The sequence below is a fragment of the Micropterus dolomieu genome, linkage group LG18, assembly GCF_021292245.1.
Source record: "Micropterus dolomieu isolate WLL.071019.BEF.003 ecotype Adirondacks linkage group LG18, ASM2129224v1, whole genome shotgun sequence".
Classification (NCBI taxonomy): Eukaryota; Metazoa; Chordata; class Actinopteri; order Centrarchiformes; family Centrarchidae; genus Micropterus; species Micropterus dolomieu.
Window position 1 is genome coordinate 35,329,414 of NC_060167.1, and position 15,406 is coordinate 35,344,819.

Below are 15,406 nucleotides of genomic sequence, written 5' to 3' on the forward strand. Positions count from 1 at the left end.
CCTTTCACTCTTACATTGCTTGTTCAACTTAAGAGGCAATTACTCAGTTACCCATTTAGTTTAACTGTGTTTAGATTGATAGCGTCTAATGGACTAGCGCTCCATGCCATCCTCCTTTTGTCCACATCAGTCACGTTCAATCATTCAGTGCCGAAGCAGCAGCGTGGGTGCTAAGACGAGTAGCTGTTCATATCAGTCTGCAGCATGTTAGTGATACTTATATCCACTGTTTAAAGTTATGAGTGAATATGTGGTATGTCTGGGAGAAGCTCTGCTTAATAACATTTCCAAGGCTAATGGTACCCACTAAGTACAGGAATCCATGTGTTCAGCCAGCCTGAGTCTTGCAGTCTATCATTCCTAGCTGTTCAGATAATTTACTCACCAAAGTCTTTGCTGAGATGTGAGTGACATAGCTTTACCACAAAATCCAAAAGGTAAAACACAGGTGACAGATCAGATTTCTCTGAAATATCTAAGGCAGTTATTTGGCAGTGAAGCTGCATTCCGATTGACCACTGCCCTGTGAAACAGCAGGGGTGCACAGATGAACCAAAGTTACACTGCTACATCTAATCTAATCAAATCTATAAAATGAATTAAAGAGGCGTTGTTCCACCTTGAGCCCCCTTTTTCTTTGTTCCCTGCTGTAATCAGGTTTCTCTTGTAAACAAGATCTTCATATCAATGATATTACTTGATTAACTAAAGGTTATATATGATGCTCATCATTAGCTCCCTGTATGGAAGCATCTGCATCTGTTATATTTCTAAATTCTATTATTCAGCCTTTTCCTTTTGTTTATCACTCATCTGTATATGTAAGCTGCCATACTTCTGCTACTCCTCTCACTGCGTGCAATACTGCGTTATTACACGGCGTCTGCTTCGCCACATCCCCAGATCTGATCAGTTAGGTTGGAGATTAAAATTGTTGTAAGTTGTTGTAAGCAGCTAAACTGATCACTTGTACAGCAGCAGTCTGTGGGTTAGAGCAGTGGGCGAGCCTGAAACCAGCAGACCAGCTGGGAATATGTAGGTGGGAAAGTGAATGAATAGCATTAAGCTTTCAGAGTGGGGTATCAAATGAATATGCAGCAGGATGCAGCGTGGATGACTGTATAAAGGTTAAAGCATGAAGGGGGTAGAGGAGGACGCAGTGATGACAACATCTGTTCAACACACAATCCAATACTGTTGGACTTCCACAAATACTATCTTTGGATATCTATAATGTCCATCTTATGTGATTATATTATATAGTTTGTGATGTTGTGTAAGATTACCTGTGAGATGTTTCCAATATTTTGTCCACCCCCAAGAATGCGGGCACTTTTTACCGCCTGTGTGCTTGTGTGTTCTCAGAGTCACAGTAACTCCAGACGGCATCTTGTGGATCTACAACATCAGCAGGGCAGACGAAGGGAAATACACCTGCTTTGCTGAAAACTACCTGGGGAAAGCCAATAGCACCGGACATCTGTCTGTCAGAGGTATACACACACACACACACACACACACACACACCAGAAAAACCCTTGTTTCTGGCTTGATATTAAATGGTGCAGACAAAAAAAAGGCACTCCACATAACATAGACGCTGCTCAAGACTGCCCATTTAAATATCACACTACATGCAAAGCTTTGCCAAAATGTCTGCTGTGAAAAATGTCTGAAAGGTGTGAAAATTTGCCTCACTCACTTACAATCAGTACCATCAAGCTTTTCTTCCTCTTTTCATTTTTGTCTAAACCATGCAGATGCCACAAAGATCACGCTGGCTCCTTCGAACGCCGACATCAATCAGGGAGAGGATGTGACGCTGCAGTGTCACGCCTCCCACGACCCCACCATGGACCTGACCTTCACCTGGGCCCTCAACGGGGTCCTGCTGGACCTGGAGGACTCTGCTGGGCCATACCACCGGGTGGAGGGGGTGAGTTTTGCGATGCATGGTGGAGAGAAGTTGGTTGTGATTATACTTTGCGTGTAGTACTGCAGGGGGGCTAAAAATGTTTGTTCAGATTTGGGTGTGTGAGTTGGTGGTTTTCTGAGGCAGTGTAGGGAAAGCGGGGGGGATCATTAATAACTTAGGCTGTCATGCATTCTCATTAGTTCCATCCCGGCTTCAAAACATCAAACAACAAATACCATTAGCAGAATCCACCTCAGCTTTGACATGTTGTTAGTGTTAGTTATTCTCAAGAAAAGGCTGCAAAAACATCACTCCACCTTTGATCAAATGTTCTGCATCTGGCTTTACTGAAGAGGATAAATGAGGAGTTTTTTTGTGATTCTATATTTTTATTTGCCTTATACCCTTTCCACATTACTCAAACAGGAGGAAATAGTTTATTTGTTGGCGACTGTTTTCAGTAGTTAATCCACGGATGACGCTCTAGAGAGTAGTTGGGGCAGCAGGACGGTGTATGTGGGGTTCATTCAAAATAAACTACAGTGTTTGTGTTCATTATTATGAAGGAACATGTCACCCAGTGTAACAGTGTGGCTCACTGATATGACTTTGGACAATGGTGGAGCTCAGTGGCACAGAGGAAAATCATCAGACCTATGCTTAAAGGCTCAGCCTCTGACTGTCTACACTTCACACCATGTCCTAACAGCAAGCGAGTCTTATAATCGCTTGAATAATCATGTACTTGTTAAACACAAAACGTGTTTTATATTGTGAAATATATATGTTTCTTTACTGGAAATAACATACAAAATGGCCAACCGCAAGTAGGTTGTTTTTGCGATACTCATTTAGGTTACTGTAGTTAAATGAAGAGGTATCAGCGTAGAAAACTCCACATTTCAACTTCATTAATCAACAGTTCCCTGTTCACGATTCAGCGCTTTTAACATGGTCAACAAGAATAAGTAGAAACAGGGGATCTGACTAAATTTCAGCTCAAAGTGGCGAGCCACACCCAGGTCATGCTGCGCAACGTCGCTCATAGCCAGTTAGGACTGTCCCATAGAAAACAATGCAATCAAATTTTGTGGTTGACTTTCGCTCACGTTGCATTTTATGATGAGTTTCTTAAGATTCTGCCACCTATTTAGTCTGATACTGATGATTCAGTTCACCTTGGATCTGCTGTTAAAGATTTGTTCCTTCCTCTACTAAACAATTTTAGATTTCCCTCCAAGTCCCAATGAAATGCATTGCAGAGTCTGGAAGATACTGCCCTTAAAACCTCTGGTCTTACTTCATTAAAATGCTAATTTCTTTTCACCTGTATTTATTTCCAGTAGATCTGGTGCCAAAACACTTACACTGACACTAAAGTTTGGAAGGAACACAATAGACAACATTTTTCCCAGCATTTTCTTAAACAGCAAACTCAAATAGACGACTGCAAGATATTTTCCAACTATAATTAGTTCATTTCGGACAACAAGTGGAACATTTCACACTACCTGAGCACAGAGCCAGGGAGAATTAAGCTCCTAAATGAGATTAACTATGCATTTCATGTTGCTGCTCCTTTATGTCTAAATGTTTAATGAATGTTGATGAGATATGACACTGCAATTAGCTGGTTGTGGGTCTAGCTGAAAATGAGCTCCTGTAATGTTCACCTCAGCTAGTTATGGTCAGCACTATAATGTTCTGCTGCAGCATGCAGCTTTTAGTCAGTGTATTTTATTCTGTTTAGTCTGTTATGCTGCTGAATAACAGAGTGTTTTCTGCTTTGTTATCTGGATTGCTTTGTCTGTGCCCTTTCAGAAGGAAAACATTGGGGACCTGTTGATTGTGAATGCTCAGCTGAGTCAAGCAGGGATGTACACCTGCACAGCTCAGACTGTGGTGGACAGCGCCGCAGCTTCAGCTAAACTAGTGGTTCGAGGTAAGGCGCATGCCATTTTCTCAAGACCATTGCATTTATTATTGCAGAAATGAGAAGACAAAAAAATTATAAACAGAATTACATGTTAAAGCATGTTGTTGATTCCAGCTCTTTCTGATATGGATGTCACATCCGTATTATTTTCATTATCATAACAATGGCTCCATTTTTTTCGGCTAGGGAAAAATATAGTGTTTCTTTAGGTAAATATGATGTTGGTGAATAGTCATTTTAGAGCACTGTACAGCAATAATGACTATGCCCTCACTTTAGCACCAATTTTGCCCTAAGTAAGTAAGTTGTAGTACTCCCAGCAGGGCATGAATTTGGCCATTTTTCATTAGGCTATGAAGGCTAAGGCAGCCGTGCCCTCTCAGTTCGGCAATATGCCCATCCAAAATCTATATGCCCTGGGGCCAACAGTGGCCTTGTTGCCCTGCTCGCTCTGCCCCAGCTGATTTTGCTGCTTTGTCCTCTGCTTCTTTCCTGTCATACCGTTTTTAGAAAGCACCATCTTTTGTTGAGATTCTAAATTATTATTGGGCAACATCAATTACAAGCCTGTTATGAAATACAACTTTACATAAAGTCAATGTGCTTATCACTCACAGTTTTTGTGAACTGATCATAACTTGGATGGGGAGGGGCATTATAAAAAGTTGACATACTAGAGTTAACCTTGAAATGCATGAACGGTTATGATTATTGACAAGTTAGTACTTAACATTGACAAATGAAAAAAAATTTAAGTAAAAATAAAATAATTTTAAACTCTTAAATAAATTTCATGATTTCCTTGGAATTACTGGAATTTGCTCCTCAAAAAATTGACAACACCAAGACCACATGGCCGTGACCCTAAAATGATGACTTTCCAGACCTGTTCCAAGCACTTCCAGTTTTGTTTGATGTTTTAGGTCTTTAAGAGAGAAAGACATGGGTCTTGTTGAGGTGCCAAACACAGCGTGGAAGTAAGCTCTGTCCAATAAGACAAACAAAGAAAGTCACAGACATGTTAACATTATGCTTTATTAAGGACAAATGCTGGATCTGAATTGGAATAATTTATGTGAAAAACATCATAGAACCATTTTTTGTAGAACTTAATAGGAGAATTTGCATTCATTATTGGAATTGCAAAGAAAGGACCATGTGGCACTGCCGTATAGTAGGGGAAGGAAGTACACAGGTGCTATAGATAAATAACATGCTGTGAAAAGAAGGGATGATTTAAATGATTTGGATGGTGTTCATTTAAATAATTTATTCCAGTAAAAGAAGCAGGGTCATGACAGTAAAATGTGTTCAGTATCAAAAGTGAAGTACTCATTCTGATGGTTTCTTCTGGAGTGTCAGCTGTTTTATTGTAGTATAGATGGTCCATTACACCTAACTAACAGTATGATCGCTTCAACTTTGTCAATATATCACATTTTAAGAGAATAGTTACTCCAAAAAAAGTATAAAGGTATATCAAATGTAGAAAAAGTGTCACAGTTGTTTTTGCAGTGCAGTATGTACAGTAGAGAGCAGCTTTGGGATTGGGATCCCGCGAGACCCAACACAAATTGCACGAGAGCGGGCGGTTTTAACTCTGCTGCGGGCAGTTAAAAAATATACTGCGGGTCCCACAGTAGCGCTGATAAGATGAAGTCAACAAACGAAGTTGAAAAGAAGATAAAATTTGTTAGCGGCTGCTTCTGAGAATGTACTGCACGAGCCTGTCTTGAACCAGCAACTTTGGGTACGTGCAGACACACTGATGAGGAGGCTAAACCCCGTGGGCACTTGTGTTAGTCGCTAGTGCGTCTGTTAATATGAATCATTTAATTAACTAACAGTAACATATTTTTCTTGTGTCCAGGCCCCCCGGGTCCCCCTGGAGGTTTACTGGTGAAGAATGTTGCTGAGACATCAGTGGAGCTCAGGTGGAGTCGTGGCTACGATAACCACAGTCCCATAGGCAAATATGTCATCATGGGCAGATCGTCACTCTCATCAGAATGGAAGAAGATGAGGACAGGTGTGTGTGTGTGTGTGTGTGTGTGTGTGTGGGACTAAAACAATGCTGTGATAAATAGAAAATGTATCAACTTTAAATTGTGGAAGTAATTATGACAGTATTTAAAACATACTGCTTTAGTGCTTTTCAAATGTGTGCTTTGGGAATTTGTTGATCAGAAAAAAGAACCTTATAAAGAGATTGGATATTGATGCTTCGCATATCGTTCCATGTAAATAAACACACGTCGCCTCACTACGCACCAGACCCGGTGAACATCGAGGGTAACGCGGAGTCGGCTCGTGTGATGGGACTGATGCCCTGGGTGGATTATGAATTCCAGGTTATCGCCAGCAACATCCTGGGTAGCGGAGAGCCCAGCATGCCCTCACACACCATCCGCACACAGCAAGCAGGTGAGGGGCCACAGCTCGCATCCACTCCTTGAAATCCAATGGCAAGCGGTCACAAAAAGTCCCTTCACATCTAGGTTTGCCTTGAAACATAGATATACTGTATTTTTTTTTTAAATCAGTCCTCAGCTTGAAAAGAGTCACTTCAGACTCTCTGGAGCCATAAAGGGCATCATATAACTTTTTCACATATGCACCCACAGTGCAGGAAGGAGCGTTACCGCAGGTCCTTTATTCCAGCGGCTGTCAATCTCTACAACACAGCAATGGCAAAATATAGTACTCTGTCACATTAGCACTCATCACTGTCACTCATCTCGTTTTTCCTCATACAATTAATGTGCAATTACATAATATATAATTTACACTAAACTATACTGAATATATTTTTATCCTGTGCAATCATATGTATTTCTTTATTTTCTACACCATGCCACTACTTCCTGCTGCCACCTGTGCAATGTTCATATCAGTTGCATCTGTGTATAGTGTATATCAGTTATTCTTCTTATTTTCTTCTAATTCTACTATATAGTGTTTTTTTCAATTCTATTTTTTATCTAATCTGTATTAATCTGTTGTGTGTATCTGGAGCTACAGTAACAAGTGAATTTCCCCAGTGCGGGATCAATAAAGTCTATCTTATTTATCTTATCTTATCTCCCCAACCCCTGGACTTTGATGTGTAAACTGGGTGGACTTCTATTATACGCCTACAGATCCCAAAAAATGTACAGCTGACATTTATCAGTCATTTAAATATTATTACTTCCATTCTATTAATACACATCAGTCTGCTAAATGTACCAAACAAATAGATAATAAAAGGAACCATCAGTCTGTACAGTTTTTCACATCGAGACATCCTTTCAGTCTCAGACATTAACAAACACAACAATTATTTGGGTTGTTGTGAGGGAACTGAAAGCACAGTATCTTTTGAAAACATAATATGTGGAGAGTTTTGCACCCTTACTACTTTCCACTGATCCACTTCTGTAGATTATATCTTGTGTATCATCTTATGTTTGTATATTTGACCCTCAGCTCCCACAGTGGCACCCAGTGGACTTGGAGGAGGCGGAGGAGACCGCAATGAACTCATTGTTACCTGGACGGTGAGTGGATGACTCCGAGTAGTGTTTGTGCGCTCTGTGTACGTATTATATTGTATATACATGTATAGCATAGGGTTGGGCGATATGACAAAAATATTAAATCACAATTTATTCGATTCACGATCTTATCATGAATCATTTTAATGTTGGTTTTTAGACTGTTTTGCATGTTATTGGTTTATTGGAGCTCCCTGCCGTTATCCTGGCCTAAAAACCTCCAGTCCTTGAGTAGAGGTGTAAACACAGGTCCCAGTCCGGGCTGAGTGAGCTCTGACCAGTGTTGCACAGTTAACTGAGCTATTTAGGTAACGGCAGCTAACATTAGTTAGCCGCAGTTAGAGGTTACTTTAGCAACAAGGATCGCTATCTGTTCACCAGCAAACTCCATGATTGAGCCATAGAACTAAAACTGATAGAATGTGCACTGTAGCAGGATATTAACAATCTCTCTGAAAAAGGAAGATCATGTAGACATTTTAATCGTTCACAATCTAATATCGCACAATGTGTAGACTATTGCCTAATCATATTTCCATAATCAAATTAATTAATTGTAGTAGTATTGCACTTGGGGCGGCTGTGGCTCAGGTAGAGCGGGTTGGCCGTTAATCGGAAGGTCGGCGGTTCAATCCCTGGCTCCCCCTGGTTGCGTGTCGAAGTGTCCTTGGGCAAGATACTGAACCCCGATTTTCCCCTGGCGGCTGTTCCGCCAGTGTATGAATGTGTGAATGTTAGTTTCCGTTTGAGCACTTATGCTCAGTGTATGAATGTGTGTGAATGTTAGTTTCCGTTTGAGCACTTAGGCTCAGTGTATGAATGTGTGTGACTGGTGAATGCAGATGTAGTGTAAAAGCGCTTTGAGTGGTCAAAAAGACTAGAAAGGCGCTATACAAGTACGGAGCATTTACATTTACATTTACTTCCATAAAAGTAGTGGTCTTGCAAGAAACAAATGAAAAAAGAATGGTCAAACTTGAAGCAGCAGAGACTTTTAGTCCCTTGTATGGATCAAATTTTCTGGATCCTACACCTTCCAATATGCAACTTGATTGTGATCTTGATTGATCTCTTCCTAATGCTCTTCCAATGTAAGTAACCCACTTACATAAAATCCACAGTGCATTTATTTGCAATTCAAAGTTGTGCTGAAGATGATATGAGCCTTCTGAGTCTGATCAAGTGGATGTCTTCCAGTTAGAAAGTAAGAAATTCCTTCTTTGTTTTCTCAGTCAACATTTTATTGCTGAGCAGTGGTGATGGTATAGTTATACAAAGGGGGTGTTTTGTTCTAAACTTTGGAAAATATCCTGATTTGATTCGTCTCAAACTGCTCGAATGCATTTTTCCACAAAATGAGGACTGTGGAATTTGTCCCCACTTCATCACTTGCATTTGAAGCGCATTACAGTAGGGAGGGTTCTCCTATGAACAGAAGGAAGGTTTACAGCAAGCAAAATCTGCATCAGTATTGATATTGCACCTGACATTTTTTTTCAAAGACAGACTTGTAAGAAAAATGTGAACCTATCCTTTAAGAAACATATGCACATAGGGCTGAAAAAGTCTGTGTGGGACAGGACTAAGCATACATATACATACAAACACACACACACACACACACACACCTAACACACACACACACACACACACACACATACAAGGAAGCTGTGTCCATTTTTCTTTGAGGTTCACATCTTATTTCACTGCTGAACCTTCCAGCCCATGGCCAGAGAGTACCAGAATGGTGATGGCTTTGGCTACATCCTGGCATTCAGGAAGAAAGACACATCATCTTGGACAGTGGTGCGGATTCCTCACGTGGAGTCATCCCGATATGTTCACTATAATGACAGCCTGACTCCATACAGTCCCTTCGAGGTGAAGATCAAAGCTTATAACCGCAGAGGAGAAGGTCCTTTCAGCCAGATCGCTGTGGTCCACTCTGCAGAGGAAGGTGAGTCAAATCCAAAAGAAGTCCTTTTGGGTTGGTGATAACGTGTAACATTTCTGTTTGGGAAATGTTTTCTCACAAATAATTTGCACTACTGCTCAGCAGCCCAACAACACAAGCAGAAGGACAATATAAATGTTAATGTATGATGTGTAAGGATGTCCGTAAACAGGAGGCATCTGGGAAGAGTGCTTTTAAACAAAATGAAGGCACATCAAGTGCAATATTAACCTTGACAACAGTCCATGTTTTTCAGTTCCTCAGCGATAAGAATTTTCAAATATTCCTCAATAAGCAATGCCAGGCCTGTAATCTAGCAGGTTGAGTGTTATTCAGTCTGTCGTACATTCCAGGTTTACTGTGTTAAGCAGACTATTTATTCAGAGTGATTGCATACATTTTGCATACATGTTTTAAAATTGTTTTCTTGGCAGCCGTAAATCCAGAAATTTACATTTCCATTGGGTTAACTTCAGATTAATATGAGAATCATCATTAAGAAAGAGACAAGGATTGGGTACATAGACAATTTCCATAAGATCCACTAACCCTCTGTTAACTTGAATCCAAAACTTTTCAACCCTGGACACTTCCAGAACATGTAAGTTGTGTTGAGTTGTAAAAGTGTAACGGTGTAACTGGGTTTCACTTTCATCTGGAATCTTATGTAAGGCGTAGCGTATGCTCTATGGATAATAGTCTTTATAATTCATGTTTTTATATTGTTGTTTATGTAGTAAAATATTTGGCGACAAATTAAAAAATCTAAGATTCAATAAGGCTAGCAGAAAGGTTAACTGTCTCCAGCTGCAGTATCTGCTGTCACCAATAGAGGGCAACCACTACTCTTAGTAGTGAGGTGACCGCAGTCAGTCACTTATTAATTCACTGATAGTAATGACAGTGTTCATCATGAAGTATGTTGCATATTCTGACCTCTCACTGACTCCCCACAGAGCCAACAGTGGGACCGTCAAACATCAATGCTACGGCACTGACCGCCTTCGAGATCCAGGTTTCATGGGAGCCCGTCCAGCAGCTCAGCGCTAATGGAATCCTTAGAGGATACGAGGTGATGGTATAGGATTTAAAAAAGTGATGCAGCTAAATTCAGAGGGTCTAAAAATCCCCGGATGAAGTAATATATTGATCAATCTGTTTAACAAAGTACAAAGAAATGTGATATTTATAGGTCATACGTTTCCTGTGTAAATATCTATCTATCTATTTAAATCATGTCTAGAAACACTATGTTCTCCCTCAGCAGCTACTTGCTATACCACAAGCAGGGTAAGACAGTGTTATTCTTTGAGCTGGCAAAGGGAAAACCTCAGACTTTGGTCTCATGAGGTCCTCATGGTATATAGGATAGGTTTATTCGTACAGATTCCTCTGACCTGCCGTTACATATCTGATGATTTTATCAGCTGTTCTTAGTCCACAAACTGACATAGTTAAAGTTGACCTCATCCCCACCACCCTGTATGCAGGATAAGCGGTTAATGATGATGGATGGCCTCATAAGCCACTACAACCTATAGACAGACACACACACACCCCAAAGAATATTTATGTATTTACTGCATCCACTGCTCTAAATATGAGGAGATTTCTGAATGGGTATTTCATCTTAAAGCTGAGTTATAATCTGGCGCTGCAACCTGTTTAGGTTAGGTTTGTAATTGTCTTTTTGACATCATGTGTGTCCTCAGATCCGGTACTGGCGGCAGCATGAACGGGAAGCGGCAGCAGACCGAGTGCGGACAGCAGGACTGGAAACCACAGCCAGAGTGTCTGGACTTCGGCCCAGCACTCGATACCACATTGCTGTTCTGGCGTACAACAGCGCTGGCACCGGGCCGCCCTCACCACGCACCACCGTCACCACCAGGAAACCACGTATGGATGGAGCGCTCACACATGAATACACTGTCACACACATATGTGGAAGTTTATTAAGAACAAAACTACTCAGTGAGCAAAAAAAAATCTGCAAGCAAGATTTGTGAGCATAAAGGTACAGATTTTTTAAATTGGTTTGCTTTTAGTTCAGCAACAGTAAGGGGAAGAGTCTGAACATTTGAGAATGTGAGACAGCGCTTGTCAAAAGTCTAACAGGATTACAGGATCAGTTTAATAAGGGTGTTTTCATACCTTACCTTAACCATACTAAGACCACTTTAAAAGGTGTGTCTTCTTCTAACTGGACAGAGTGGTTTGGTTTGTTTGTGATGTGAAAGTAAAGCAGACTAACTACAAGACTGTATGACTGTAGATATGTAACTTTAAACTCAAACTCAGCAAAACTGCTATTAAATCCATCTGCTGGTCGTTATCAGAAAGCGATCAGTATAAGCATTGTATATACAGATCATTAGGTAATCATATTTTAACTTTTGCTTATCGCGGTGATATAATTGTTATGCTGTACCTGATAAAAGCTAGTTCATAATATACACATTTATAACAGCTAGCTCAAACCATATACAGAGAACATAAACAGCATATTGAGATATGTACATTAAAGTTTTATATCTTCTTTTTTTGATACTCTTTTGACTATTTTTTTTTTCTACACCAACAATCTTTTATTTTATTTTCATTTTTTGAAACGTAACTGTTTCCTTTACAGCTCCTAATCGTCGTCCAGGCAACGTGTCATGGAAGACTGACAGCTCATCTGTAACAGTGAGGTGGGACCATGTGAAGGCCTTGCACAATGAGTCAGCTGTACTGGGCTACAAAGTAAGTCAGCTGTCTAGCTAAAAACAGGTGTATATGTGTTTGTCTGCATGTTTGTCCGTATCATTCCCTTACAAGGTTCTGAGATAGTTTACAAAAGTGTTGGTTTAAGTCAGTGACACTTCTCACAGCTGTGAGACTTGACCTACTTGAAACTTGACTTTTATCTTGGAGCCAGTACCAGGCAAGCCTTGAATATTTTATTATTAGGTCTATTATTAAGACTAGGCCTCAACTATTTAAAAATCACTTGATTTGGACTTGTCCCAAATGACTTAAACACCTCTGGTATGTTATGTATGGACACATAAACACTAGCACAGATACATTAAAAACAGGAACAATCAGATTGAAGATCTTTTGATTTTGAAAATCAAATGAATTTCATTTTTGAAGACTATGTGTCGTGATATCACTAAGAATGTACAAACAAATGTAGCTGTCAAGATAATATGATGATCATGTTAAGAGGCTAAATAATAATTATCCTAATAGGGCTGGACGATATGGCCAAAAATGTTATCACGATAAAAAGTTTCATATCTTTCGATATCGATAATTATCACGTCGTTACATCTTTCGAGATTAAAGGCTGATTTTTGCTCCTGAGTGAAAGTTGAAGAAACCTGATGGTTAATTGTGGTTTAAACTATTCTTTATGGTCAACACTTGATTCCAATTGATCACTTCCCAAATCTGAGGTAGAACGTTCAAAACAATTATGCTAAAATCTTTGTTATGCATGAGTATAATTAAGTAAAAGCTTTTTTCAGTCCCTTTTCCTCAACAAAATAAACATCTTAATAAAAAAAATTATTCCTAATTTGTGTATGATTCAAGTGAATAAAATAAAATATTTATTGAATATTTGTTTAATATATTGTTATTGAAAAAAGTATATTGTGATAATTAGTCATTGTTTTATTGTCCAGCCCTAAACCATCATATAGCTTTGGCATGAGTAGACATAATGCTGGCTGATGTTTTGCTTTTGCTATGTCAGATCATGATACTTGTAACCTCCTCTGCATGTGAGATATGAGAAGCAATAAAAAGGCTATATAACAAAATCAAAGAACATGTTTATAAGCCTTGTACCAGCTCATGCATGGGGAAAATATCAAAAGTCATCAAAAGATAACTGCTTGAACAATGGTCCTTTGATTTCAACACAAACAATGACATTGCAGTAAACAAATTGGTAAAATAACTGATCTGATGCTGTAAAAACCATGTAAATTTGCCTTTTATGTTGCAATGTTGAGGTCTGAACTAATATGTAGACCTGCTGTGTTCTGTGTGTCAGGTTCTGTACAAACATGAGGGCCAGGCAGCGCTAAAGGTTCTGGACAAGGCAAAGACGTCGGTGAGCCTGCCGCTGCCAAAAGACAACGGTTACGTTGTGCTGGAGATTCGGTCCTGGGGTGAGGGCGGGGATGGGCCAGCACACGAGATTATTGTGTCCCGGGACTCAGGTGAGACACTAAGAAAGAGTGACAGGGATGTTATGTAATAAGCAGAGAGTGAAGTAGTCACTGATGACAGAGCTTTAGAGATCTTTAGGAAACATTCAACAACACAATCAAACACCTACAGAACTCCATTCCTCTCAGGCTAGGATGGCCTATATTTTACATCCATGTCACTTGTAGCCGAGACAGGTTCAGCTCTGGCACCAACACATGCAAACAGTATGTTTATCATCATTAGCTGATGGATCATGTGGAAGAAAATACTTACTACGTATACTTACTATATACTACGCAAAAGACTTAAGATAGTGGTCTGCTCTGCTAGTTGTTATGTTTAAATTAGAAACAACACTGTGTTGTAAAATGATGAATAAATCTACCTTGCAATGTGTAAATACATACATATACAGCAGGAATAATGCAGTTTTGAAGCTCCAGAAGTTGGCATGCATTCCAATACTGGTTTAGAAAGTGAGAATTGAATGACAGAAATCTGAAATGGATGTATTATGGTCACGCTGTACTTAAGGAGTTGGCATTATAAATAAAATATTATAACATCGGCCTGTGGGTTGAGTCACTGACCATGAACTGCAATTTTCCTACTTGACATCTGGCCAGGGACCGTCTCTCTCTCCCTTCATTACTACCTATTACAGGCATAAAATTGATATGTTGTATATGGTGATATAATAAATTACCAATGGAAAATCATTTCAGGAACTAGATAAAATAACCAAGCATGTATCTCTGTTTTCAATTATTTCAGCTATACTTGACTAAAGCTACTTTATTCCTGTAAATCCAACAGAGATTATCAAAATCCCCCAAATCCGCCATCTGTAAAAATATTACTGAAGTGATCAACCAATCAATAAGAGAAGCATCTACCATGTGACCCCTGAGGGACTCCATACATTAACCTGTATTTTTGTTTGCTTTGTCTGATGATACTGTGATCATAAAGTAATGATTTAATCTGCAATTTAGCAGCTTGGTAATTATGAGCCACCATCAGATTTCATACACGACCTGTCTAGCAATCTGTGCACATGGGTTTAATTACCACCCGATCAAACAGATCAGTAATTTTTCCTAATGAACAGGAGAACAAGAATGTAGTCTTTTTAATCTGCGCATTGAAAAGTAAAATCGAATGACGACTCAATGAGACCATTGATGAAAAAATGAAAAGAAGATGTAGAATGTGAGTAGGGTGATGATAACGGGATGACCTCTAATAATACTGTTAGATGTAAGTTATAGGCAGTGCTTTAAGAAAAGTATGTCTATTATTCATCCAAGGCCATGTTATCTTAGCGATATGAACATTAGGCTATCTATTATGTTGATCATAAAAATGTCAGCAGTATCTAAAACAAATATAGGGCTGTGAGAGTTATATGGTTTTGTATGGTGCGATATTTAAGGTCCTTGGTCATGAAGGAAAGGTTAAAAGATTAAAGCCAATATGTAAGGTGTGGAGAAAGTAACAGCAGATTTTTTTTGTTGATTTGAAAGGTCCATTTCCATTTTTCCAACACCTCTGCTTCCATAAAACAGAGGGACCTCATGCAGTGTCTGTACTTATAGATTACCTTATGGAGATCACCCTCATTCACAGTGCATTGAAGGGGTGCAGTAAACAGTACTGTATTTATGGTATGTAATGCACAAGACATTTTCCATTGATGTGGTCATGAAGTATTTTCCACTTGCTACAGCCTGAAGTCAGGAGACTACAGGCCAAACATGTGGGGAATCATTGAAACATTGTCACATATAGGGATGGGCATCTTTTGAAAGATAATATGACACCAGAACCTATTTTTTAATTCAACTAAGTTTATT

The 15,406-nt window shown here is 39.4% G+C and overlaps 1 protein-coding gene across 2 annotated transcripts in view; it reads left to right on the top strand.

The window, feature by feature from the left end:
- Positions 1-15,406, top strand: part of cntn2 (contactin 2) — a 53,184-nt gene that overhangs the window by 33,445 nt on the left and 4,333 nt on the right. For both annotated transcript variants that reach the window (XM_046028394.1, XM_046028395.1), the window contains exons 12-22: positions 1,366-1,493; positions 1,761-1,936; positions 3,737-3,857; positions 5,722-5,880; positions 6,126-6,275; positions 7,320-7,390; positions 9,110-9,344; positions 10,298-10,413; positions 11,054-11,240; positions 11,974-12,086; positions 13,390-13,558. In XM_046028394.1, the coding sequence (XP_045884350.1) occupies positions 1,366-1,493; positions 1,761-1,936; positions 3,737-3,857; positions 5,722-5,880; positions 6,126-6,275; positions 7,320-7,390; positions 9,110-9,344; positions 10,298-10,413; positions 11,054-11,240; positions 11,974-12,086; positions 13,390-13,558 (1,625 nt within the window). The remainder of the gene's footprint in view (positions 1-1,365; positions 1,494-1,760; positions 1,937-3,736; positions 3,858-5,721; positions 5,881-6,125; positions 6,276-7,319; positions 7,391-9,109; positions 9,345-10,297; positions 10,414-11,053; positions 11,241-11,973; positions 12,087-13,389; positions 13,559-15,406) is intronic.